The sequence below is a fragment of the Megascapheus bottae genome, chromosome 3 (assembly GCF_031878675.1).
Source record: "Megascapheus bottae isolate mThoBot1 chromosome 3, mThoBot2.hap1, whole genome shotgun sequence".
NCBI classification, from domain to species: domain Eukaryota; kingdom Metazoa; phylum Chordata; class Mammalia; order Rodentia; family Geomyidae; genus Megascapheus; species Megascapheus bottae.
The window spans coordinates 22,403,122-22,426,008 of NC_143511.1; the positions used below are offsets into that span (position 1 = coordinate 22,403,122).

General features: G+C 38.9%; 1 protein-coding gene across 1 annotated transcript in view; it reads right to left on the reverse strand.

Moving 5' to 3' along the window:
* The window catches only part of Tmc1 (transmembrane channel like 1), a 152,464-nt gene that overhangs the window by 38,697 nt on the left and 90,880 nt on the right, over positions 1-22,887 (reverse strand). Inside the window, exons 10-14 of the mRNA XM_090329065.1 lie at positions 10,774-10,918; positions 9,771-9,965; positions 6,631-6,810; positions 6,355-6,516; positions 953-1,081 (exon numbers count right to left, since the gene is read on the reverse strand). Of these exons, the coding sequence (XP_090185191.1) occupies positions 953-1,081; positions 6,355-6,516; positions 6,631-6,810; positions 9,771-9,965; positions 10,774-10,918 (811 nt within the window). The remainder of the gene's footprint in view (positions 1-952; positions 1,082-6,354; positions 6,517-6,630; positions 6,811-9,770; positions 9,966-10,773; positions 10,919-22,887) is intronic.

Sequence of the window (22,887 nt, forward strand, 5' to 3'; positions counted from 1 at the left end):
GGGAGAGGAAATAATGACTTCTTATGGTTGAACATAAACAGAGAAGCTCATGTTTGTGAGCTATATAAAGCAAGAACAAAGGTTGTAATAGATTTCAGAAAGAAAGAAAAGAAGGAGATCATACTTCTGGAATACCTCCAGAAAAGGATTTAGAATTCACGCAAAGTGCTTTGGAAGATGCTGTAGGATTTAGGAACAGTACTATCAATTCCCTTAGCTCAAGTTTAACTTCAGGATAACTAGAGCCAATTTCATTTGCCAAAAAAAGGAAAAAGAAAAAAAAAAGAAGGAAAGAACTGTAAAAACCTGGCAATGCATTAGGGTACAGATGGCTCCCATTGTGCTACTGCCCTGAATAGAGTCTACACCACTGGGGTTTGGAGAAACCCGTATTATTCTTTCAAGAATAATTCCAACCAGAATTTAACTCTCCTTAGCAAATCCTCGTCAGTAACGTCTTTTTTGAAACTACACCCCCCACACACACATCCGTTGTTTCTTTTAGGGTCTTACTAGACTGTGAACTCCATAAAGCAAGTGAAATACTTAAGCTGGATCCTTTTATCTGCCAGTCTATCGCATGGTAACTGACATATGATAATTATCTCCTAGTATAATAGAATTCAAAGGATTTAGTGTACCTACAGTTGATACCCATCTTCTCCTGATTCTAAAGAACCCAGCTTCTAAGGAAGGAGAATGGTAATAAAGCCAAGATTTCCTGAGTTCAACATCTAAATTGACAGGTCAAGGGCTATTGCTTTAGCTATCTTGTGCCAATTTTCATTCCAACATTAGAAACATAGAAACTCAAGTCTAGCCTCTTTTGAATGACAATTATACTCACTAGTGTGCACTTAAGGATATCTAACAAGAATATCTCATCCATCAGACTCAGCATAGCATGTGTGAATGATGAATACCAAAGGAAAATCTAACACATCATACTTACATATCCATATTCCAAATCCCAGCACCAGCAATAATTGCAAAACCTTACAAAACACGCCCTGAGGAAGTCGCCAATGAGGATGGTGACATAAGTGGTCAGAACATCAGAAACAGTCAGCCGCACGAATTCCTGTGGAGAAAATGAGACAGTGACATCTTTCAGTGGCCTTAGTGTTAAAGTTGGACTCGTCCTGTTTTGAAAAAAAAGGGATATTGTCTTGAAAGCGACAATTAACACTTAAAAGAAATCAAGCAGTGTACACGAGAAGTAAAAGATTCTTTGTCTATTTGTTAGTCTAAAAATATTCCCTCGCCATCTCCAAATTACTATGCCAAAGCTTTCTTCTTAATTTCTTTACTTCTTTTATGCATATGAAACAAAAATAAGATCAACTATGAAAATATTCACTGCAGAGGAATTTAAGACTGCTAACTGGAACTAAATTGCATATTTAAAATAGGTAAAATGCTTGATGTGAGAATTATATTCCAACAAAATTGGTTAAAAATGCTAAAAATCCTCTGAAAGGAAATGGAAAATTTTACAAAATAGCATATGTGATATATATGAAATAATTTTTAGTATACAGGTGGAAATGACTATTTCTTTTCTTTTGTCAGTCGTGGAGCTTAAACTCTGGGCCTCGGTCCCTAAGCCTTTTCAGCTCAAGGCTGGTGCTCTACCACTTGAGCCACAGAACTACTTCCAGTTTTCTGGTGGTTAATTGGAGATAAGCATCTCATGGACTTTAGTGCATGGCTTTGAGCCACAATCCTCATATCTCAGGCTCCTGAGTAGCTAGGATTACAGAGAAATGACTATTTCTATGGACATGAATATGTATATATGGAAATGAATATACATATGTGCATGTATGCATGAGAAAAAAGTTGTGATATGGGTTTGAATTTATGTGCAAAGGACATGTATTACGAAATAGAGATCACTATTTCTTCACAGAAGTCAGATGACAGTAATTAAATGTTAAGAATGAAGATACAAGTATACATTTTTCATCATTGTAGCTTGCTTCTGCTATTTTCTTTTTATTTATTTCCAATAATGTATGCTTTAGTATTGTAACATTAAACTTAATAGGTCATAATTTTGCAAAAATACTAGGGTATTATACTATAAAAAATCTTTTGACTTTCCTTTCTTGCAACCTATAGACTCTCTTTCCTAGAATAACTAGTAAGTTGTCTCATAAGACAGAGGTACACTTAATGAATGGGCATTAGATTAGCCTTGAACTTCAGAGCTGTGATTCCTAAACTCTAGGCTGTGGACTTCCTCCTTGAACTTTAGAGCTGTGAATTCTAAACTCCAAGCCAATGTGATACTATTGTAACTCCACAATGTGCATCAACTAACTATAATGGAAGTACAGTTAACAAAATCAATCATTATTGAAAGCACATAATTCAGACATTGTCAGCACTCATTCCCATTAATTCCCACCAAAAGTAGTCTTCTTGGAAGTGATAGCAAAGAAAGAATGATAGTGAAGACAGAGTGACCCTACCCCGGTGGTGACAGCTTTTAAGAACAAGTGACTGTTGACCCTTCTCGAGACCTACACATCCAACTCTATATTCTTGTACTGTTCCTCCTTTGTCTTCACTGGCTTTTGTTCATACCCTCAAACCTCACATTTTTCTATGCAGCGAGCCTTCACATGTGGTCTTCACTGCACTAATCACTCTTGACTCACATCTTATCTCAGTTTACACTGACTAATATATATCATTACAATATTACTAACTAGGAAACCTTCTTTCACCTCTGTTATAGGCCAACACTCTGTAATAAATTCTCAGATCTCTGATTTTATCTTTGATTACTCTCGTATTTTTGCCATTTTGTGCCATTCTTTTCCTAAGGAACTTCTCCATCTCCAAGAGATTATGATTTTTTATGTTTTCAAAATTCAGCACAATGCTTGGTGTTGAGAACTCATTCAATAAATATGGAATTAATGAATAAGTGATAAATCTCCAAACATTGTTTGAGGGACATATGTTTCTTCTCTTCCTTTTTCTTATGTTTCTTTTGATTTTTTCAGGCAATATTGAGTTTAGAACCTAATGACTAGCAAGAACTAGAGATAGGGTGATGAGGGATATTTTTTCAGTTTCCATGGCTAGTTCAAGACTTTCTGAGGAAAGATATAATTTCAGAATGAGAAGAAAATTCATCACAGCCTCATCGCAATGGTTTAAATTCTATTTTTTCCTATTTGTTTATTTGTTTATTCACAATAAGTGAGATAACTTTTATCATAATATTCTTAAAGAGAAGTGAACAGTACATTGTAAATTTTAAGTATGTATTCTTATACCACAGGAGTAATGCTTGCCTTTGCAGAAAAGGGAATTCGAAAATTGATGGCCACGCCCATTTCAGGGACATTATCCCATGTCAGTTCTCTGCATGTTTCTCAGAAGGGACATGTGTCCTTTCTGCAAGGCAATGGGTGAATCCTACCCTAGCCAGCAACTATACTGTCATGATATTTAAGTGAAATTTCTGGGCAGCATTGATTAATAAATCTGAAGGAATCACTGCAGGCAACAGTGGAACAATTGGCAAGGAAATCACAGAAGACCCAACTGTGCATGTCCTAAGCCAGGGGTGCTGAAACTGTGCTCTGAGCTGATTATGCTTAATGGAAAAGATTTAGCACTGGAAAAGAAGCTGAGCACTGTAATTCCATGATGAAGGTGTAATTTGGCTTCCTGTGAGTTCTGGAGCATATTAATTCTCTTTAAACTCCTTGTCAACAAAATGATGCTAATAGGCCAGGCACCAGTAGCTCAGGTCTTAAGCTGAAATCTGAGGATCATGGTTCAAAGACAATCCTCAGCACACTGGAAGCAGGACGCAAATGGTAGAGCATCAGTAGTAATACCTGGTTAAATATAACAAAAAGTAAAGCTTGGCACAGTAGAAATACTCAATAAGCTTAGTCACTCATCATCATTGTCATCATCCATTCTGGACTTCTTTCTCTCCTTTACTACAATGCAGACATCAATAAATAGCTTCAAATAGTCCTAAGAAGGGTTTTGCTTTCTATCGAGTATCTAGGGGAAAGGTAGAAGAGGAGAGTAAATCCAACAAGAGAGAGAGGGCAAAGTGAAGGAAGATGACAAAGTAAAGAAAATCACTGAAGTTTCTATTTTTAAAATGCAACACAACAAGCAGTGTAGTCTAGAGTCTTCCAAAAAGAAAAAAATATATATTAAAAGTGTCTCTTTAAGTATGTGTGAAAATATCACAGAAGCTTCTATGTCTGAAAATAAATATCCTAGATTAATAATGCATATCTAATAAATCTATCTCATCCTGAACAGTGGGTAGTCAATTTAGATCTTATTCTTTACCATTAATTGTATTTGTCTTGTTTGATTGGGAAGGTTAATTATCCCCCTGCCATCCTGAATTCCAGGATGTGTAGAAGAAAATACCTCAAGCACTGAGTTTGCATAAGTTGTGTTTGCTATTTTTTTATTAAAGCTTGTGATGAATAGTTTGGAGGCAGTGTATATATGATAAGGCACATACATATTAAACACCATGAAATCATGCCTATACTTTTTACTACATAGTCTTAAAATATGGAAATCATTTGTTCTCAGGTATTCATTGCTTATTGTTGCTATAACAAATTCCCACACGTTGAGTAGCTTAACAATACAAATTTGTATTTCCTTCAGTTCCAGGAGTCAGAATTATAAAATCAAAGTACAGTCATCTGAGAGAGTCTGTTTCTTTGTCTTTCATAGTGTGTAGAAGTTTGTCATCCTGGGCTCATGGGCCTCTCCTCCATCTTCAATGCCTGTCACTCTAACTTCTACCACCATTGTTATATATGTTTCTGACTCTATTCCTCCCATCTTCTACTGTGACAGACTCTCATTATTTCATTACGCTCATTCACACAGTTTAGCATAGTTCTCCAAAATAAAGATCCTTAATTTCATCTACAAAGCCCATTTTACCATGTAAGGTAATGTATTCTGAAGTTGTAGGAATATGGAGTGAACAGCTTTGAAAACCATCATTCTACTCCCCTCCCACACACTTCTTGGATCTTAAGTTTATCTCTTCTAAACACACACACACACACACACACACACACACACACACACACACATACACACACACAAACACACACCTTTCATTTCATTTATTTGATACTTAGTAGGCTCTTATAAACATGAATTGTGCAGGCCTGAAAATTCAGATTCTTAATAATATGGGACTAAGCAAAGAATTGACATAGTCTGGAAAAAGTTTTAATACAATAAAAACTTTGTACTCAGACTTTCATCATGTATGTTCAGTATCACATATATTTAATTTTTTCCTCATAATTGCAGTTACAACTAATTGGCCTTAACCAGACTGAAGCAATACATATCAATATTTGTTTAAATGATCTTAGTTGAATAAGGATGATGCTAAGCCTTCAGTATCCTTTTATATTACAAACGTAAGTAATTACTCTAATAATTTCCCAAAGAGGTTACATTACAGCTGAATCTAAATGATAAATTCAAAATTCTCGGTTCTCAAAGAACTAAACCCTAAAGTCAATTTACCAAATGTACATTACAAATGTTAATAGAATGAATTAAAATATGACTTCTCAAATTAAAGTTAAATATGTGCAGAAATACAAAGACCTGGAGTGGGTCTGTGTTGTTTTTGTTCTATTTGTTTTGGTTTTCTTTCCTCTTATTAGAAAACAAACTATATGAAATGTTTTTTCTTTTCCCTTGGGAATCACATTACATTTAGATTAGGGGAATTTATATAATTGTCATGAAAACAAGTTAAAACAATATTTCTTCTAAGACTCAATGGAAATTTACTTGAAATTATTTCCTCTAAGGCCTATGGGGAAAATCACTATTTTATGTAGTAATTATGATCACTACTAATACTAATATCAGTATATGTCCCCCTAAACAAACAATTCATTTTGCTTTTATGGTGAGCAAGTCACACTAAATTAAATTTCATTGAGAAACTAGCTTAATGCTATACCTAATTCTAGGTGCTGTACTAGAAAACAGGCATGTAGTAGAAAATTTTTCAAGCCATTATAAACTATTTTCCTTTTATATGTACTGTATGTATGTGTGTGGACAACAATACTGATATTATATGCAAATATAACATTATATTGCTACACGTATGTTATTTCAGGGAATGAGTGTGAGGATTGTATGAGTTAATATATATAAAACTCAGAGACAGAAAATGTAGAGTACTCAATAAAATTTACCTACTTTATTAATAAGCAATAACAAAAAAGGAGGCTACACATTTGATCCTGCTATTTTTTTTTCTTTTACACCCACAGATGGCATAGCCCATCTTCCTAGAATTACCTGTCCCACCATTGTTTCCCAGCAGGGTCCTCTTGGCACATCTGCAGGATGCACATAAAAGGGAGGCCCAGTGGTATTCCCTGAGAGTGATGCATTGTAGGCCTTGATCATGTTGGCCTCCCACAATGTAATATTGGCCTTCACGTGCTTCTCTTCTTCAATCTAAAAAGCCGAGATGGAATAAGAAATCAGGCAAGACAGTTTCCAAAGGTACTTGGAGCAGTCTCAAGACTGGGAAATGAATACAATGGTAGTAAGGACAATCTGAAGACCCACCTTGTTGTTTATCTCATCCATCAGAGCAAGAATAAAAACATACAAGTTGCCTAAAAGAAGAGCAAAAATGCGTCCCAGAAGCCATTTCAGAGCAATGAGAGGATGATAATCTTCCAATTCAGCAAATAAGTCAAACAGTGTTGGACAGAACATTCCCAGGAGAGACATAACCATGTTCATCTACCAGGAAACACAAGGAATGAACCAGGTTAATGAGACTTAAAAATTAGTATTGCTTTCCTTAGAATCCTTAGAATTTGGGAGGATTTTCCACTAGGTTCTTCTGATCTTTTATGCAGTGTAAGAAGAATTTTAGAGCTCAATCTCAATAAAGCATTAAAGACCATATTCCACTCACATTCACAAGATGTGAATGTGTATGAGATTGTCTATGTACCACTAAAAATTTATTTGTCTCTTTCTATAGTGAGGGATAAGATTTACAGCACTCTTTTCCCAGAGAACACATCTTGTTCTCCATGGTAACTGATTGTGATATGATGATGTGCTTCATGGTGAGTGAAAACAAATAGAAAATGATCTGCTTACAAATAAGGTGCAAACTGGGAATACTAACTTAACAAACACCAGCATGTGAAATAGTTTAGTCAGAATGGATGAACTCCTTAAAATTGTCTCAGAACTAGATACTGGAAAACTAAGGCAATGCAGCTCTCAGAGAGAAAGACAGAGAATCACAAAAGTAGAATATATATATATATGTCTGTATTTCCCCTGCTATTTGGAATCTTTTTATTGTCTTATTGCACTAGATTAAGATTAAAAAAGCAAAGAACATATGCTACTTTTATAATGAGCAGAAAAGCTTTCAGGTAATTATGTTTTCTGCAAGTATGTAGCTCCAATTGTCACTACTAAATCTTTTCCATTTTTTCCCTGCATATTTGTACTTTGAGAGATTATAATTACCAGACTATATTTAGAAAGTAATTGTTATTTTTTAATTAAAAACATTCTATTAGTATGGTCAAGAAGATAAAAAACTCATCCTGGCATACTATAAAATCAACTTGAAATAATTTTAGCCTCTCTAAAAAACAGCAGATGCTGTGCAATTGGGCATAAGGCAAATAACAATTTTGTGTCATTCGGTTTCTAAAATGATTCATGAATCCCCATTATTTTCCAAGTTTGTCTCTAGGATTTAGGGGTTTCTAAAATCAGTCTTGAACAGGTTCTTATAAAGGATGTCCCTTTTAATGATAATCACTCCCATCCTTCAACATGGTTAATTTACTCAAAAATATTATCAATATAAATTAAGGATCAAAGCCCCTGAATAAAATTTCCCCATGCATAATATTACAATTATAAGGAATAATGTTGAAAGCAAACTTGGCATATGCTTTGAGGAGTTCAAGGTTTAGAAAATCCATCTTTTTGACAAAGGGTAAATAAATGCAGCAGTAGTAACCACTGGACTCTATGTGGAAAATAAACTGTACAACTTGTGGGGTGGGGATGAGAGGGAAAAACTGAGAGAGAGCAAGGAAACAAAGAAATGTACTGTTTACCTGACTTACATAACTACAACCCACTGTACATCATCTTTATAAATGCAATAATTTGTTTTAACTCCCTCTTCTTATTGACTTATTTTCGATGCCACATATGATGTTATAGTCTCTTAAATGCATGCTTCTTCATTTTGATAACATAAATACCTACTGTTTTTTTTTCCATTGGGAACCTTTCTATATGTAGCCTATAGCATTACTTATTGTCCATGATTTTTCTGGCATATTCTAAACTTATCAGGATCTTTTTGTTTGTTTGTTTGTTTGTTTAAAGTGGTAGGTCCACTTTGCTTTCTTTTTTGTCAGTCCTGGGCTTTGAACTCAAGGCCTGAGCACTGTCCTTTGGCTTTCCTCAAGACTAACACTCTACCACTTGAGCCACGGCACCACTTTAGGCTTTTTCTATGTATGTGGTACCGAGGAATCAAACCTGGGTCTTCATGCATGCTAGGTGAGCACTCTACCACTAGGCCAAACTCCTGGCCCCACTGTTTTATTCCTTGTGATGTTTGTGAATTCTAGAGGATCTGTGCCAGTGCTAACACTTACTGTTGTCAGTTTCCTTTTTTAAATTTTTATTACTTATATTACTTTTTTGTTTTATATGGTACCAAGGAATCACACCCAGGGCCTCATGAACGCTAGGCAAGCACTCTCTCACTAGGTCACATTCTCAATCCCATGAAGAGTATTCTTATCTTCTACTTAAAAAAAATATTCTCTGAAGCTCTTCAGATATTTCCAGCCTGTAAGAACTCTACACTTATCACAGCCTGAATGTGCGTATGTTTTAAATAAGCTCAAATTCAGAATCATGTCCCATTGTATACTACAACATTTTAAGAGAGAGGACATGTCCTAGCAAGGATCCATGACCAATGAATTCCAGATTCTAAATTTCTACCTGGATCCTCTTTTTGCTGACACAGTAAATGGTAGACCTGATGGCTTACTTGACAAGGAGCTAACCTTCTTACTAACATTGTAGAACATCTGAATGTACACTTTGGGGAGAAAGACACAGGATGTACTGTTAAACTTCCAAATAAAAATATATATAAAATGATAAACAACAACAAAATGAAAATTCAAACTTGCCCAAAATTTGGAAGCAGTGTGAATGCGTCCAGTGAAATGAATATAGGAACCAAGGGTAGGAAAATAGCTGTAGAAAAATTCAGGAAACTGAATCTTTCAGTGGCAGATGCAAGCTCACTGGAGAAAGCAACACAGCTTCCTGGAAAGAATCTTGGACTTAAATTTAAGGTTCCTACATCTCACCCTGATTCTTGCTCCTAACACTGTGACCCTAAACCCCACTGCTCAGTCTCCTGAGATTTATCATCCCATCTGTAGAATATAATAGTGGACTTCATCCTTTCTAATATCTAATTGGAGTCTAACCTTCCATCACATCAGAAAAGGAAAGATGGTACAGATTTAGAGATAGGAAAGGTGCATTAAGTATGGCTAGTCTCAGAAACTGGATGGAGGAATAGATAGAACAGCTTTAGGCTTTATCTAGCGTTCCACCTCAGAAAGACAACCCTCCAAACAGCCAGTGTCAGGTTCAAAGCACATAAACAGCATGCAGACACGAACTTCATTTTTCTCCCACCACCCAAGGGTGTCAGGATCTTGCTGTGCAAATTCCTGGGATCGCTTCACAGCCCAAAAAATGAGGTATCCACTGGCACCAAGTGTCAGAAACACAAAGAAGTTAGCAAGAAATCTCAGGAATCTGATCAGATGGACGTTTTCTTCTACTTGGGCTGCTCTTTCTTCTGTGATAGCTTCCTATACCCAGCAGAACAAAGCAAAATAAACAAAAAAAATTTAGTTACAGAGAGTATTGTGAACTCAGCATTGTAAGAACTAAACATTTCTACTCAATTTAGAATTCATCACTCAAGGGGCTATTACCAATCATGTCTGGCAAATAAGTGAAAGAGGCAGAGATGCTTGCAAACAAAACAAACACTGAAACAGGACCATCTGCATTCTTAAAATTAATTTGTTCTCATGGAGAGGCATGAACAAGAGAAGGGTAGAGGAATGGAGAGAGGAAGGATGAACCAAAACGGTCCTCATATTCAAAGTACATGTGTGAAAATGGTACAGGGTATTTGAGGGGGTGAGTGAAGATGGGATTTATGGGAAAGAGTGATGAAACTCTAAATGTATTGCGCTGACATAAGCTACAGGTTGAAATGAAACTCTCCTGCACAATTACTCAACGATAATTAAGTAAATAAACATAAAAGATATCCCCCCTCTAGTATAATATGTAAAGTTGTACAACAAAGCTTTATCATCATTTTACATATTGAGCTAGGGACTCTTGTAAGTAGTAAGTATAGTTCTATTATTCTTCTGAGTTCTGGTAGTATCCTGTTTTAAATGAATGGTATTTTTAAAAAAACCAAGTGTAGAGATGAAAAGTACTCACTGGATGTTTTCAGGTCATAAGTGGATCCAGAAAGTAGAAATAATGAGTTCATCTTTCTTCTAATTGCCCAGCTCCTTTGCAAGGTACACCGCATTCAATGCTTCTAGTGTTACTCTTTAAACAACAAGCAACAACATTGGAACTTGGTGTCTTTACCTTAAAGTTCATAGTGATGGAATTAAATTTGTTGTCCGCTGTTTCAGGATTGCCTATAAGATAGTCCCAGCTACAGAAGACCTTCCAGCTGAAGTTGAAAGTATTGTCATCACCACCTCCATCGTCACCAATATTTTTGGTCATCCTGTAAAACAAGGGATTTAACCCTTGTTGACATGCACGTCATTAGACTTTCTTAATTAACCCTCATATCTCTTCTCTCTTCATTTCAACTAGTTTTGATTAAAAGTCTATTTTATGCCATTCTTATATATATTTAATGTACTTCTACAATATTCACTCCTTAGTATCATCGTGTGTGTGTGTGTGTGTGTGTGTGTGTGTGTGTGTGTGTGTGTGTGTGTATGCTAAAATTCAGGGTCTGAAAACTGTCACTGAGTATTTTTGCCCCAGGCAAGTGCTCTACCACTTGAGACACAGCTGAGTTTTTCAGCTTTTTTTTTTTTTTAAGTGTACTTTGTTGGAGATAAGAGTCTTATGGAAACAAGGCACTGGTGACTCACACCTGTAATCCTAACTACTCAGGAGACTGGGATCTGAGGATACTGGTTCAAAGCCAGTCTGGGCACAAAAGTCCATGATACTCTTATCTTCAATTAACCAGAATAAAACCAGAGTGGCGCTGTGGCTCAATGTGGTAGAGCACTAGCCTTGAGCTGAAGAACTCAAGACAGTGCCCCGACCTAGAATTCAAGGCCACGACCCACCAAAAAAAGAAGTCTCATAGACTTTCCTGCCAGGGCCAGTTTCAAACCTTGATTCTCAGATCTCAGCTTCCTAAGTAGCTAAGATTACAGGCATGGGCTACTAGTACCTGGTCTGCTATCTTCTTTTTTGTTCTCCACTTACCTATTAATTCCAAACAATCACTGTTCTAAAAGTATGTCATATTACAATTTTTACATTTAGATTCCTCATAGAATGGAAAATATGCAGTATCTGTCTCTCTGAGCTAGGCTCAATTATAAAGAAATATGAACTATGTTATTTGAGATGTTTGTATTCTCACCAGGAAGCCCAGCCTGTCCTGGAACTTCTGTTCTTCCTATCTTTACCTCTCTCACATTTGATTATAGACATGTACTGTCAACGTTTATATATTCTATACACCCTCAGGTGTTATGAGAAATACCGCAACACAATTACTGTTTTCATCGGTCACCCACCTCACCACCTTGTAAAAGTCAATGGCATGAATTTTCATACATGTTCTTATCAAAACTTTGCAAGAGGTCAAGTTAGTAACTATTTTTCTCTTTCTTATACCTGAGGAGGTTGAGTGTCCAAGTTACAAAATTATTTATTGGACATTATCCAGCCATAACCATACAGACACATCAAGGACTCAAGTTTTTCATCTTTATTCCATGTCCAGATTAGATTACAAATGAGAAATGCTAAACCAAACAAAATGACTCTCTTTTTTGCAGTTTCAAAAGTAACAGAACAAGAGAGTTTTATGATCTAACTGAGGGAGAAAACTGTTTATTTGACAAACATGGAAGTCATTGAGTAAAGGGTAGAGCTCCAAATAAAAATGCCCACTTGGCAGATAAGTGATTCATGAATTTTTATTACAGAATTTTATAGCTGAAGATCACATCTTACAGCAGGAGCCCTAGCTAGAGGGCAAACTGGAACAGCCTGGCATATGAAAATCTCATGAAAAGGATAAAATACTGAAAAGAATAAAGGAGAATACCAAAGATAAGTTGATCACAACTCATTTTTACTGAGGTATGGGGCCAGATATAAAAATCTAAGTCTTTGGCTCATCTTTTAATATGATGGTTGTTTCTTTGGAGATTAGTTTTGGAGTGATTCAATTTTTGAGCTGTTAATATATTTTAGACATGAGGCCTACAATTTAGAGCCCTGATTACATGTACAGATTTGCTTATCTAAAAAAAAAATGTACATTGGTCACAAATACTGGTCAGTCGTCAAAACCTACTTTCCTAGCTGAGAAGCATAAGAACTTTTTAATTTTATTCACTGTTAAATTCCAAGATACTAGGTAGTTCCCTACATTTACCAACAAAAGTTCTCCATATGTATTATTTAATGAATGAATAAAGCTGCTTGAGTTGTATACATAAATAGCAGTTAGAAAAATGCCCCTAAATAAATAAAAATATCATAAGTAGCTTTTATATGATACAATACATATCATAACTCATGCTGTAATCACTGAGATTGGTGCTATGATAGGTTTACCCAGTATCCTCTCAAGATCAAGTGTGTTTTGCTGTTGTTGACTTTTTTGTTACTTGTTCCTTGTTGGTTTGTTCTTTTTGTTTGGTTGTTTGGGGGGCTTTTTTTGTTTTGTTTTGGCCAGTGCTGAACTCAGGGCCTGGGTGCTGTCTGTGGGCTTCTTCATGCTCAAGGCTATCACTCTACTTGAGCCACAACTCCACCTCCACTGTTTTTGTATAGTCTATTGGAGATAAGCCAGCCTCAGGCTGCCTTCAAACCATGATCCTCAGATCTCAGCCTTCTCGGTAATTAGAATTATAGACTTAAGCTACCAGCACCCAGCTTCAAATGTATTTTGAAGAGGAGGCATCCTGTTCCATTGACTATTGTGGGGCCTAACATTTGCCATTACAAATGGCTAACATTGTCATCTTCAATGAAAAGAATCTCTAAGAGGTAAAAATATTGGACTTGGGTCTCTGAGGGGCTCTGATTGTTTAACCAGACAAAAGATGCAGTTCATTTGTGGGCAGAATGAAGAGGAAGGTCAGCTATTATATCTAGAGCTAACTTGCCCAGTGTAATCCTCATCAGAGCATGTAGTTACCGATCCTCTGAAATGTGACTAGTAGCTAGAGGTGTGCTTACAAACTCAAAGCCCTGGGTTCAAACCTCGGTACTGCAAAACAAAAAAAAAAGTGATAAGAGCAATACACAACAGGTTACAACTACTTTATTCTCCTACCCTACCCCCCCAAAAAAAACAATAAAAGCTCTGTAATAAGGATCAAGGATTTAGCTCAGTGGAAGTACATGCAGGGCCTTGAATTTGATTCTTAGCTCTGGAAAAAAAATCAGTAATAATTTTATAATGATTACATGTTGAGAAGATATTATTTGGGGAACCCTAAGCTGAAAGCATGCTACTCAGACTTGTTTGTGGTTTTAATATGGCTACTAGAAAAATTTGAATTATATATTTGTTTTGACTTGTTCAAGTTTGCTTTGGATACACTGCATTAAGCACAAATCTATCAATTGTATATATAAATGCACAACTGTATACTCATTTGTGACTGTCTTTTCTGTGTAGTGGTGGGAATTAAACCCAGGAAGAGTGCTCCACCCTTCAATCCATGCTCTAAGAACAGTGAAACTCTTAGAATATGCTAACAATATCCTCTTGAACTTCAGTCTTCCATCTACATTTACCTCAACATCCACATTGCTGACTTAGTTTCATTTCTCAGTAAGACTATGGCTTATAATCCTAATAAAGTGGAGAATACTTTCCAAATACTTTTTCCATTCATCTTCTCTTGTCATGTGTAGTACTCACACCTGCTACACCTCTGTCAGACACATAAAGCAGGCACTGAGTACAGTAGGTCATATCCATCTTTCCAGCTACTTGGTAGGCAGATAGGAGGATCATGGTTAGAGGACAGTCAGGCAAAAAAGGTCAGTGAGACCTTATCTCAAAGAACAAGTCAGCTATGGTGTTGTGGTAGGGTTTGCCTACAATCCCAAGTGCACAGGAAGCATAATGGGAAGATTCTGGTGTGAGGCCAGCCCAGTCAAAAAGTACACAAGCATCTATCTGAAAAGTAAAACAAAAAGGACGGGGGACATGGCTCACAGAGTAGAACACATGCCTAAAAAGTTCAAAGCCCAAGTTCAACTTGTACCATCAGAGAGAAAAAGAGAAAGAGACAGAGACAGAAACGAGGAGGAGGAGGACGAGGAGGAGTAGGAGGAGGAGGACGAAGAGGAGGAGCAGGAGGGGAGGGGAGGGGAGAGTAGAGGCAAGCAGGAAGAGTAGTTCATTAGTGATTCTATAAATATATATCCAATAGACCTGAGAAGTGAGTCTAGGCAGGCTAGCTTGCCTGGTAGTGATGGTTTGCCTACTGCCTCACATGAAGGAGGTTTTGGATTCCATCCTCAACATTGCACACAGACACACACAGGTGCACACACACACACACACACACACACACACACACACACACACACAACTAAGTATAGGAATAAGGCATGCAAACACATACTCATATACTAAAGGCTCTGGACACTAAATGAACAACACAGAAACGATACATGAGACCCAGCAGTAGAAGTGGTGCTTCTCACTTTTGATTCCAGCCAAATAAAATGATCCAAAGACCAAAAAATATCTTATTTTTTTACAATTTGATTATTCTTTTTTCCATATATTTTATTGTAATTAATAGAAGGGTTACATTATATTCACCAGATAGAAGGTAAATTACTTCACAAACATTGATACCCTTTCTCAAGTCTTGATCCCCATTTCCCTCCCCAACCTCTGCCCCTCATCTTGTTCTCCCCTCTTCCCTATTCTATTTCAAATAACCAAATAAGCATATACCCAATATATCAGATAACAAGGTGAAATACTGTAACAATATGAGATTACCAAGGGACAGCAAAAAAGATAACAGATAACATAGTACATTAAGGATAACAATCACTCATTATATGGCTTTTGTTTCTATATCCTGGAGGTCCTTTCATTTAGCTTCATACTATATGGCTTTATGTATCTAGGTTTTGTTCTATTGTAAATCTCTGTTAGGAGAGCCCAAAGTTTCTACTGATTATGACAAATGAGGGAAACCATTGAGCCTAAGTTCCTTTGAGTCTGGCTTACTTCACTTAATAGGATTTTTTTCTGAGTCTTTCCATTTCCTTACAAATGGGGTGATGTTGTTCTTTCTGACAGCAGCATAACATTCTATTGTGTATAAATATCACCTCTTGTTGATCAACTGAGGGACATCTGGGTTGGTTCCATATCTTTGCTATGGTAAATAGTGCTGCAATGAACATCATTGTGCTAGTGAATTTAGTATGCCCTTGTTTCTGGACGGTTGGGTAAATGCCAAGTAGTGGAATTGCTGGATCATAGAGGAGCTCTATGTTTAGTCTTTCGAGGAACTGCCATACTGCTTTCCATAGTGGTTGAATGAGTTTGCGCTCCCACTAACAGTGTAGTAGTGATCCCTCCTGGCCACATCCCCTCCAGCATCTGTTGTTATTAGATGTCGGGAGCAAGAGTGGAAACAAACTGTACTTTGATTTGCATCAGATAATTGCTTGATTGTCTTATTGTTTTTTGGCCTTCTCCTGTTCAATTGATCTGAGATTTACCATATGAATGTAACCCTCAACAGCTCCCTGATTAACGATCTGGATGTAACACCTGGGAGGGCCCTGGTCTCGGGAGGGGATAAAAACTTTGTGTTAAGAATAAACGGGGCGGCAGTTTTTGCTTGGGCTGCAGACCTCCTGGACCCGATGTGTTTGTCTCTCTTCTAATTTTTCCAGTCCCTGCCCCTTATTTCAGGAACCCCAATTTGCTGCCGGGAGGCCCCGGCATCTGGCGCCCGAACAGGGACCCTGAAAATCTGGGACGAAGGTGAAGGACCCCTCCCTGTGGTGAGTAACACATCGTAGGACTATTAAGAGAGTATAGTCAGGAGTAATAATTATGGGTCAAGCTAATAGCCATGAGTTATTTCTACCGATCTTAACAGGCCTATTTGAAGCCCACGGAACGTGGGTGGAAGAGGGGGTGCTTCAGAGCTTCCTACAATTTCTCGAGGAGGCATGCCCGAGGTCTGTAGAGGAGGCATTCCAAAAAGCCTGGCAGCGGATAGGAAAAAGAATTCAAGATTATTATGAGGTATATGGCCCCGAAAAGACCCCAATAGAGGCTACTACTGTATGGAATTTAGTAAGTAAATACATAGATCCTCTACATGAAGATGCTGAATTTAATCTTGAATTAAGGGAACTTTATGAGTTAAAGGACCCTTCTGAAGAACCTGAGGCTGAGCCATATGCCGCAGCCCAAGAGAGTCTAAGTGAGATCTTGCAAACGGAACAACAACCAGTAGATATTGAGTATCAGAATTCAGGTTTGAATACCAAGGAGGAAAGTTATGATGAGTCAATGGAGGGCCGAATGGCTACGATGGAGAAGTTAGAAGAAATCCTACATTTTCTATCGAAAATGGGGACAGAGCAGAGAGCCCCCTCAGAAGTAGGAAAGAAATATGACCCTCAGGCCACTATGGTGTCTGATTCTAAACCTTACCCCTCACACCCACCGCCTCCGGCTGCAGCCTTACGGCCTCAATCCCTTTCTCAACCTTTAGGCAAGCCTAAAGGCCCTAGCAACAAGTCCCTTTTAACAGGCACTACAACCAGGCACAGTGCATCGCAATTAAACCTGACTCAGGCTGCTAGAGAGAGGGAAGGTATTTCAGGGCCTCGATGCTTCCCTAGTTTAGTTGATCATGATGAACAAGTATACCATCAACCTGTTCCTGTTAAACTATTACAGGATTTAAAAAATGCCTGCTCCCAATATGGGCCAACTGCCCCTTTTACTCAAGCAATATTGGAGGCCGCGTGTGCTGGTATTGCATGCCCAAATGACTGGAAGCGGCTTGCCAGAGCATGCCTTAGTGCGGGAGAGTACTTATTATGGGAGACAGAGTTCACTGCACAGTGTCGGGCTAAAATTGAAACAAATAGGTCTAAGAACCTGCCTTACACTGTTGATCAGTTGTTAGGAGAGGGAACCTATAAAAACACCAAAGATCAATTGGGTTATGCAAAGGAGGCCTATTTACAAATAAATGCTGCGGCGAGAGAGGCTTGGAAAAAGTTACGCAATTCCAATCGTACAAAAAATCTAGTAGAAGTTAAACAAGGACCAAATGAGCCTTATTTAGAATTTTTGTCTCGATTAATGGAGACTGCAGACCGCCTAGTACAAGATGAGAATGCAAGGGAGATTATAGTTAGACACATAGCCTATGAAAATGCCAACGCCGCCTGTCAGGCAGCTATCAGACCCCATAGGAATAAGGGAGGAATCACGGACTTTATTTCACTGTGTGCTGATATTGGACCCTCCCATGTACAAGGCCTTACTTTAGCCGCCGCTCCTCAAGGAAAGACTGTTACTGAGTCTCTAAAATATAGAGGTCAGCGGCATTCTCGGGCTGCTAGACCCCCAGGGCGTTGCTTCTCTTGTGGACAAATAGGACATTGGATGACGCAATGCCCATGCCAGGCCAGGCAAAAGAGAGAAAAATCACCTGGCACATGTCCACGCTGTGGTAAAGGGAAGCACTGGGCTAAAGATTGCAGGTCAAGAACAGATCGCAATGGCCGCCCGCTTTCGGGAAACTGGAGGAGGGGCCAGCCCCTGGCCCCGCAAAACCATGGGGCAGTCCCTCCCTCTTCTCGGCCACAAGTGCATCTTCTAACAACCCCCCAAGATCAGTCTCCAGCCTCCTCCGTGCCACCCCAGGAAGTGCAGGATTGGACCTCTGTTCCTCCACCTGCTCAGTATTGACCCCAGAGATGGGGACACAAGCTCTCCCCACGGGGGTCTTCGGCCCCCTTCCCCCGGGAGTGGCTGGATTGCTGTTAGGGCGAAGTAGCTCAGCCCTTAAAGGGATACAGATTACACCTGGCAAAATTGACCAGGATTTTACTGGAGAAATCAAAGTTATGGCCTCTGCCCCGAAACACGTGGTATCGATCCCAGCCGGTCAAAAATTAGCACAATTAATACTTGTGCCTTTACCTCCCGGGGAGACTGCTAATTCCCCATGTGGACAGAGAGGATTTAGATCTTCTGATATCTATTGGGTACAAAGCATAAAACAAGAGAGGCCTGAGATGACTATATTTATACAAGAAAAGCCCTTTAAAGGAATATTAGACACTGGAGCAGATGTGTCTGTGATATCTAAAAAACATTGGCCAGCCCAATGGCCCCTGACAACCTCTATGACTTCCCTACAGGGGGTTGGGCAAGCAACTGACCCACAGCAGAGCAGTGCGATCCTTGTTTGGAGAGATGAGGAAGGGCACTCTGGTCATTTTCAGCCATTTGTCTTGGATCATCTGCCAATTAATTTATGGGGTCGTGATATCATGGAAAAAATGGGAGTGTATATGTTTAGTCCTAGTGCTGCGGTCACTAAGCAGTTACTTGATCAAGGCCTCCTCCCCTTTAGGGGACTAGGCCGAGCAGCACAGGGGGAGCTAGAGCCACTCCAACCCCAGTCTCACCCTACGAGACAAGGATTGGGGTATCCCTTGACGGGAGCTGTCGTTTGCCCTCCCCCTCATGCTGATCCCATAAATTGGCTCTCTGAACGACCGGTATGGGTTGAACAGTGGCCTCTTTCACTAGAAAAGATCATTGCAGTACAGCAGCTGGTACAGGAGCAGCTGGACTTGGGGCATGTGGCCCCTTCTAACTCTCCATGGAATTCTCCAATTTTTGTTATAAAGAAAAAGTCAGGTAAATGGAGGCTGTTACAGGATTTGAGAAAAATAAATGCCACAATGGAACTGATGGGGGCCCTACAGCCTGGCTTGCCTTCACCCATGGCAATCCCAAAGGATACTTATAAGATTATTATAGATTTGAAGGATTGTTTCTATACTATACCCCTGGCGCCTCAAGACTGTAAGCGCTTTGCCTTCAGTGTCCCCTCTGTTAATTTTAAAGAACCCATGAAGCGATATCACTGGCTTGTGCTCCCACAGGGCATGGCAAATAGCCCAACTTTATGTCAAAGTTTTGTGGCTAGAGCCATTTCTTCCACTCGTGAAAAATTTTCTTCTGTTTATATTGTTCATTATATGGATGACATCTTGTTGGCTTGTTCTGACCCTATCGTCGTACGACAAGCCTTTGGACAACTAAAGCAGGATCTGAGCCTCTTTGGCCTTGTAATAGCAGCTGAAAAGGTTCAGGAACACCCGCCTTTTACATATCTAGGCCATATATTAGGCCCACACTATTTTAAAAGCCAAAAAATACAATTAAAAACTTCACACTTAAGAACTCTTCATGATTTTCAGCAATTCTTAGGAGATATAAATTGGCTTCGGCCTTATCTAAAGCTCTCCACAGGAGAGTTAAAACCCCTCTTTGATCTCTTAAAAGGAGATACCAACCCTACATCCTTGCGCGAATTAAATCCTGACGCCAGGAGGGCCATCCAAATTGTAGAAAAGGCAATTTCCCAGCAACAAATGACCTATTGTGACTATTCTAAACCCTGGGGAGTTTACATTTTAGCTACTTCTCACTCCCCAACTGCTGTATTGTGGCAGGATGGCCCACTTTTATGGCTTTATCTACCATCAACACCCGGCAAAGTGCTGACCCCCTACTACGAATTGGTAGCTAATCTGATACACATGTGCCGAGTGGATTCCCGTAAATATTTAGGTCAGGAACCTCATTTTATCTGTGTCCCATATAATTTACAACAACAAGATTGGCTATTCGCCCATTGCGATCCTTGGGCCATTGCTTGGGCCAATTATACGGGAAAAATTTTGCATCACTACCCGTCTAACAAACTTCTCCAATTTGCTGCGTGTCATACGTTTCTATTTCCTTCCATAGTACAGGCCTCGCCTTTATCTTCTGCCGCTTTGGTATTTACAGATGGATCCTCAAATGGAACGGCTGCTTTGACCATTAATGGGAAAACTCAATCTTGGGTTACAGGTTTTTCCTCCGCCCAAGAGGTGGAGTTAGAGGCTGTTTTACAGGCACTCGTCCTGTTACAAGACGAGCCCTTTAACTTATACTCAGACAGTCAATATGTAATTCGTGCTCTTCAAGTCATAGAAACTGTTCCCTTTATTGGAACTACTAACTCCAATATTCAGACCCAATTTCGCCAAATACAAACTTTGCTTTGTTCTCGCAACCACCCCTGTTTTTTTGGCTTTGTTCGAGCTCACACTAATCTTCCTGGCCCTTTAAGTGAAGGCAATGCGGTCACTGACTCTGCCACCAGAGTTTACTTAACTCAGGTTGAACTTGCTAAGCAGTCACATGCCATCCACCATCAAAACAGTCGAGCCTTGCGCCGACAGTTCAAATTATCTAGGGAAGCAGCGAGGCAAATAGTTAAGACTTGCTCCAACTGTGTCCCTTTTTCACCAGCCCCCCATTTAGGTATAAATCCACGAGGACTGCTTTCTAATCACATTTGGCAGATGGATGTCACGCATGTTCCATCATTTGGCCGATTAAAATATGTTCATGTTATTGTAGATACTTATTCTAATTTTATCTTGGCCACCCCCCTTGCTGGGGAAGCCACTAAACATTGTATTTCTCACTGCATTCGATGCTTTGCTGTGATGGGGATTCCCTCGCAAATAAAAACAGATAATGGCCCTGGCTATGCAAGCCGAGCATTTCAATCCTTCTGCCGTTCCTATAATATCACTCATATTACAGGCATTCCTTACAATCCTCAAGGTCAAGGCATCGTGGAGAGAGCTAATGGATTATTAAAACATCAAATTGCTAAAATACAGAAAGGGGAGTCGTATCCCGCTACCCCTGTGAATATACTTAATCATGCTTTATTTGTTTTAAATTTTTTGAATTTGGATTCAAATAATTTATCTGCTGCTCAGCGATTCTGGGAAAAAAGAGAGCAGCGTGCTTTTGCCTTAGTAAAGTGGAAGGATCCCCTAACTGGTGCTTGGCATGGACCCAATCCTGTTCTAACCTGGGGTCGAGGGCATGTATGTGTTTTTTCACAAGGAGAAAATGACGCCCGCTGGCTGCCTGAACGCTGCGTTCGGATCGTGGAGAGTGACAGTGGCCATCCAAGCAGCGACTCACTGGGCCTACACCCCCAACCCTCCAGTGGTGCATCCTGCGACGTGGAAAGGACCTGAGTTATTTGTGCATGTCTATTGGGACTGCTACTGATCCACTTGTTCCACACATTCATATGAGCTGTGTTTCTCCTCCTTTTACTATTATGTAGGGACCTTTTAACATATTCATTGACTCTACACAATTTAATATGTGACATTATTTTGTCTTTACCATCCCTCTTCTTAATAACCTTTTTTGTAAAAGATGCCCAGGTGAAAAGCAAAGGCCTCCAGAGGTAAGTAGAAGTCGGCCGACCCCATGTATGTCTGTGTTTTGTTTTATTTTTTTTATTCTATTTTATTTTATTTTATTTAAAAAAAAAAAAAGGGGTGCACTGTGGGCCTAAAATAGAGGCCTGGGTGGTCAAGGGACGCCTTGACCCCCCTTCCCCTTCTGAGTTTCTTGTCAATATCAAGGCATACCTGAGAGTCCCACCAGCAAGACATGTCTAAATCTAAAAATAGCTGTTAAGTGTATCTGATTGAGTCCAATTTTCTTGTTATATGTCAATGTCTGATTATTTAAAAGTCTCCGCTTCTCTGTCTTGTTCATGTTACATATTTTTCTTTGTCCAGTTTTTGTCTTTAAAATTGGTACCATTTCTAAGTGTGGGTCCTTATGGTTTTTCTGTGCGTACTCAAGCACACATCCTTGTTATTTATTTGAACATTTCTGGGCCTAGCATGGCCGCTCCCCCATGTCTGCAGTTGTAACAAGCCCTGGAAAAATAAATTCCAGCTAAGTTGCCTTGCAAAAAGTTTTGTTTCGAACCTGGTTCTCACCTGTAAGAGTAAAATTGGCAAAACTCTCTTGACACAAACTTCCGGAAATTGAACGGCCGATATTAATTTTGTGCGCTTTATGATCTTTGAGTATGAATGTGTGTGAATGAGTGAGTGAACATGTTCAAGGTTAAATTGTCAGCATGCTGAAAAAAAAAAAAAGGATAAATTTATACTTAAACACAAAGACAATTGGGTAAATCTAAGCTTAAAACTTCAAGAAAAATATTAGGTTTGGATGTTTTACAATGTCTCAAAGAATTATTGTGTTGTCTTAAAAAAAAAAAAAAACTGGTAAATATTTTTCTAGATCCTGAAATCTGCATTTTATTGCAGGGCATACAGCTGTTTACATTGTAA